Source organism: Trypanosoma cruzi, genomic scaffold, assembly GCF_000209065.1.
Source record: "Trypanosoma cruzi strain CL Brener 1047053516705 genomic scaffold, whole genome shotgun sequence".
In the NCBI taxonomy this organism is placed as follows: Eukaryota; Euglenozoa; class Kinetoplastea; order Trypanosomatida; family Trypanosomatidae; genus Trypanosoma; species Trypanosoma cruzi.
Window position 1 is genome coordinate 68,220 of NW_001849523.1, and position 5,161 is coordinate 73,380.

At 37.5% G+C, this 5,161-nt stretch overlaps 5 protein-coding genes across 5 annotated transcripts, besides 10 other annotated features; all 5 read left to right on the plus strand.

The window, feature by feature from the left end:
• On the plus strand, positions 1-303 carry Tc00.1047053506677.4 (hypothetical protein, conserved; the record flags this gene model as incomplete). Its single annotated transcript, XM_798964.1, has 1 exon — positions 1-303. A coding segment is annotated over one exon (303 nt), but the record flags the coding sequence as incomplete, so codon positions are not given.
• Positions 1-5,161: a sequence feature (heterozygous, Esmeraldo-like haplotype).
• Positions 487-533: a microsatellite.
• Positions 549-1,445, plus strand: Tc00.1047053506677.10 (ubiquitin-like protein, putative; the record flags this gene model as incomplete). Its single annotated transcript, XM_798960.1, has 1 exon — positions 549-1,445. The coding sequence occupies one exon, from the start codon at positions 549-551 to the stop codon at positions 1,443-1,445; it is 897 nt and encodes a 298-aa protein (XP_804053.1).
• Positions 1,641-1,767: a sequence feature (T-rich).
• On the plus strand, positions 1,804-2,739 carry Tc00.1047053506677.20 (cell division related protein kinase 2, putative; the record flags this gene model as incomplete). The annotated part of the gene is made up of 1 exon (XM_798961.1): positions 1,804-2,739. One exon carries the CDS (start codon positions 1,804-1,806, stop codon positions 2,737-2,739), a length of 936 nt encoding a protein of 311 aa, XP_804054.1.
• Positions 2,949-3,019: a microsatellite.
• Positions 3,079-3,121: a sequence feature (AT_rich).
• Positions 3,138-3,170: a microsatellite.
• On the plus strand, positions 3,192-3,947 carry Tc00.1047053506677.30 (hypothetical protein, conserved; the record flags this gene model as incomplete). Its single annotated transcript, XM_798962.1, has 1 exon — positions 3,192-3,947. One exon carries the CDS (start codon positions 3,192-3,194, stop codon positions 3,945-3,947), a length of 756 nt encoding a protein of 251 aa, XP_804055.1.
• Positions 3,979-4,023: a microsatellite.
• Positions 4,029-4,070: a microsatellite.
• Positions 4,109-4,163: a microsatellite.
• Positions 4,355-4,398: a microsatellite.
• On the plus strand, positions 4,434-5,161 carry Tc00.1047053506677.39 (mitochondrial elongation factor G, putative; the record flags this gene model as incomplete). The annotated part of the gene is made up of 1 exon (XM_798963.1): positions 4,434-5,161. A coding segment is annotated over one exon (728 nt), but the record flags the coding sequence as incomplete, so codon positions are not given.

The following is a 5,161-nucleotide window of genomic DNA, read 5'->3' on the forward strand; positions in this document are numbered from 1 at the left end:
CTGCCTGCAGTTGTTGCCAATGATCGAGATGTACGGGCGGATTGTTTGTCTATGCTTGCGGAAACGAGGCAAATATTCCGCAAACAATATGGTGATTCGGCCTGCCTAATGTCTATGCGGTGTTGTTTATCATGTGTCGAAAATGCGTTACCATCCAGCCAGACGGAGGATTTTTTGCGTCTTTATGAGAATGTTTTGTTTGGCCAACATCGTGTTGATGGAATTTCTGATAGTCTTACCAATGATGACATCAAATTTTTGTATGCTTTTTTTCATAATACAATATTGAAGGAAATTCAATAATTGTTATTGGGGAAAATTTCAGAAAAATATGCTTTGGGTTGATACATTATCTTATGTATGCTTATTATTTGCTGGAAAAATCTCATTTATATATGCACATATGCATTTTTATCACCAACGTTTAAAGAATTTGCTTTTTTGTCTTTGTCGTTTGTTATTATCTTAAAATACTTACGGTTTTGATATTTATTGTCTTTATTTTTTATTTATTTCATTTACTGATTTTTTTAAAGGCCATCTACTTCATGAGTGTCACAATCAAGTTGTCAAACGGTTCTCAAAAAACCGTTGAGGTCCCGGATTTGAATATAACCGTTGCAAAGTTTAAGGAAATCGCGTCGGCCGTCACCAACATTCCTGCCGATGAGCAAAGAGTTGTACTACGGGGCAGGGTTCTAAAAGACGGCGATGTTCTTTCTGCCATGGGTATGGAACATGGACAAGCTGTACATATTGTCCGAGGTCAAAAAAGCACAAAATCGGATGTGGCTTCCCCATCCGCACAGGAATCGGCAAGTACGCAGGAGACTCAAACAAATACGAATCCACAAGCGAGACCAGAAACTGTAAATCCGTACGCGGCTTTAGCAGCGAATTTGCCAGCAAGTGGAGGTTTTTCTAACAACATCCCTGGAAATCCCAATCCCGGACTGCAGATGCCTCCTGAACTCCTATCAAACATGTTGCAGAACCCGGCGTTTATGCAGTATTTTCAAGAAATGATGAGGAATCCCCAGTTTTTACAACAAAGGATGCAACAACCACAACAACAATCCCAATCCCAATCCCCTTTTGGTATGAATGAAGGGGAAATGCAACGGCTTTTAAACAATCCCATGTTTATGCAGCTTGTCCTTCAAATGATGAGTGATCCGTCCATCATGCAGCAACTGACTCAATCTTTGGGTGGTGGTTTTCCGGCATCGAATACCCCTTTATTTGGACAACAAAATGCTCCGGCACCGAATTTTGCTCAAAACACGGGCTTTTTTCAGCCGCAAGGGGATCCTCGAGTTCTTTACCAATCCCAGCTTCAGCAGCTAAGAGAAATGGGATTTACAAATGAGCAGGCCAACCTTGCTGCATTGGAGCAAGCACATGGCAATATTGACTTCGCCATTGAAAGACTTCTTAATGCGTGAAAAAATTTTTTGAGAGTTCGAGATGCATGGGGGATATGGGTCTGTTTTTGAATTTTTCTCGGAATTAAGCGAGTATTAACCCTCTTTAGTGCGTATTTGACTCTTAGAAGTAAGTAAATGTACTGGTTTGCCTGCATTATTTGGGCTTTCATTTGCTTAAATTTATTAGAACTTTAATAATATCAAATTAAAAACTTTTTTTTTTTTTTTTTTGTAATTTTTTTTTTTTTTCTTTTTCCTTTTTCGTTTTTTCCGTTTTTTGATTTTTGTTTTTGGTTGTTGTTGTTTGTTTGTTTGTTTGTTTAATTTTTTTTTTTTTTTTAAGTTAGGGAAGGAAAAAAGAATTGAAGAAAGTAAAATGACTACTCTCACTACCTTGCCGAGCCGGCCGCTTTCTTCAAACGCCCGAGAGCAGTTTGAACGATACAATCGTATGGATATTCTTGGAGAGGGAACATATGGTGTTGTTTATCGTGCAGTCGACAAAATCACAGGACAAATTGTCGCCTTAAAGAAAGTGCGATTGGATCGTACAGAAGAAGGAATTCCTCAAACGGCTCTTCGAGAAGTTTCTATTTTGCAGGAAATTCATCATCCAAATGTTGTGAACTTGCTTGATGTTATCTGCACTGATGGTAAGCTTTATTTGATTTTTGAGTATGTGGATTACGATCTCAAAAAGGCAATTGAAAAGAGGGGTTGTACTTTTACCGGTGTGACATTAAAGAAACTTGTTTATCAGCTTCTTGATGGTCTATTTTTTTGCCACAGACATCGAATTGTGCATCGTGACCTCAAACCTGCAAATATTCTTATTACGAGTGATAATGTTCTTAAGCTCGCCGATTTTGGTTTGGCGCGCACATTTCAAATTCCCATGCATACTTATACCCATGAAGTTGTCACGTTATGGTATCGAGCCCCCGAGATCTTATTGGGAGAAAAACACTATACCCCTGCCGTGGATATTTGGAGTGTTGGATGTATTTTTGCAGAATTGGCTCGAGGTAAGGTTATTTTTCGCGGAGACAGTGAAATTGGCCAGCTTTTTGAGATATTTCAAATTCTTGGGACGCCAATGGACAATGAGGGATCATGGCCGGGAGTATCTTCTCTTCCTGACTACCGCGATGTGTTTCCCCGTTGGGCAGGAAAACCACTTGCTCAGGTGATTCCGCAGCTCGACAGTGAGGCAATTGATCTTCTTTCACGAATGCTCAAATATAGCCCCGCAGAACGGATATCTGCAAAAGAGGCACTGCAGCATTCGTGGTTCAGTGAAATTAGAACGTAGTTGCTTAATGCATTATAGATAAGATTTTTCTTGTAGATGTTAGCCTGACATTTAGGCATTTTGTTCTTGTTTTGGATTTTTCGTGTTTATTATCATTATTTTCACCTGTTTCCAAGCATTGAAGGAGCTAGATGACGTTTGACTTAGAGGGTTTTGTTCTTCAGCTGCTCAGTCATTTAAATGCTTAGCTTTTGATCGTTCCTTCTGAGTTTTTTTTTTTTTTTTTTTTTGTTTTTTTGTTTTTTTTTGTTTTTTGTTTTTTGTTTTGTTTTTTTTGTTTGTGTGTGTGTTTTGTCTTTGTCTTTTAGAAAATTAAGTGCAATATTTTTGTGATTTGTGTATATATAATTTGTTAATTTAAAATGATTTTTTTCTTTTATTTCCTTCTTATTCCAGCATTTTGTTTCGCTTTGTTTTATTTTGTTTTGTTTCATTATTTGGCACAGAAGGAAATGTCCAAGCTTTCCGAAGAGGAAGAAAAAATTGCTAGAGCTGCGCTTGAGGAAAATTATATATTGCGCCAGATGTTGCAAGAAACTGCTAATGGCGGTTGCGATGACGAAGAAGTTAGTGGAACGAGTGTGGATAAAGTTGATAGTATATTTGCACTCAGGCGTGGAAATGAAATTTTGAAGGGGGAAATTGCGGACCTACAAAGTCAAATTGATGCCTCTGGCGTCAGTGCCGCAGAAACTGTTCACAAGTTTAATCAATTACAAAACAAAAGAGCGCAATTGCGAAATGAAAACCGAGGCCTAGAAAATATTGCGAATCATCAAGCACCAAAAGTGAAGGAGGTGAATCGTCTTGTTCTTAATCAGTTAACGATGAAGAGGTCATGTGATGAAAAAAATAGAGTCTCAAAGGAGGAAATAAAAAGACTGAAAGATATCAGAGAAAAGGAAATGGAAAAGCTTTATGTTACACTGCGTAAAGAGGCTTATCTCAAGGAGCAGCTTGAAAATGCCAATTTGGCGTCAAATAGTTCTGATAGTCAGACACTTAGGAACGCTATTCTCTCGAAAGACAAAACAATTCAAAAGCTCGAAGAGGATATTGAGAGGGCTCGAACCAATCAAAGGAAACTATCTGATGATGAGAATGGATATAGCGAAGACGGTCTCGAAAAACTTCGCAAAGAACATGATGGTCTTCGCGAACAAGTTCAAACGCTACAGGCGCTACTTCAAGGATCACCCCAAAGGTAATTGGAAATATACGATTAGAAATATCCGGGAAATTATTATTATTATTATTATTATTATTATTATTATTATTGTTGTTTTGGGTTTTTTTTTTTTTTTTTTTTTTTTTTTTTTTTTTTTTGTTTTAGGCATTTGTCTTGGTGTGCATAATTTGCATATATATATATTATGTTGCTTTTACTATTATTATTATTATTAGTTATTGTAAATATTTTTCTTTGTGTTTTCGCGTCATATTTCTGGGAAATGTTAATAATTTATGGTAACCAACTTTATTGGTTGGACCCCTTTTTATGATGCGACACATTTTTTTTTGTTGTTGTTGTTGTTCCAATTTTTTCATAATCATCTTATGAGATATTTGAACCTATATCTATTTGTTTTTGGTTACTCTTATGTCTTTAATGTTTTTATTTCTATTGTTATTATTATTATTATTATTATTAGTATCATTGAATTATTTCTGTAGTGCCCAGCTTACAATCACCAATGAGAAGGTTTGGTATAATCTCTTTGCGTCAATTTAATGCGGTACGCTTTGCGACGCCTCAATTTGCAAAAAGTATTCACAGGCTGCGGAATGTCGGTATTAGTGCCCATATTGATAGTGGCAAGACGACTTTAACAGAACGCATTTTATATTATACTGGTCGAATTGGCAAAATTCACGAAGTAAAGGGAGGAACAGAAGTTGGGGCAACTATGGACTCCATGGAACTTGAGAAAGAAAGGGGAATTACAATTCGTTCTGCGGCAACTCACTGTAAGTGGAACGACTATTTTATCAATGTTATAGACACTCCTGGACATGTTGATTTCACCATAGAGGTTGAAAGAGCTCTGAGAGTTCTTGACGGGGCCATTATGCTTATGTGTGGTGTTGGAGGTGTTCAAAGTCAAACACTTACAGTGGATCGGCAAATGAAACGCTACGGTGTTCCTCGCATTTGTTTCATTAATAAACTTGACCGTGATAATGCAAATCCACAACGGGCGCTTAAGATGGCGAGGGAACGGCTGGGTATAAATGCCGCTTTTATTCAGGTTAACATGGGGATAGCACAGGATTTTGAGGGTGTTGTCGATGTCATTGAAAACCGTGCCGTATATTTTGATGGTGCCAATGGAGAAAGAATTCGGTTTGAAGAAGTTCCAGTATACCTCAAGGATGAATTGAAAACGGCAAGAAAAGAACTCATCGAAAGACTCGCTGAAAG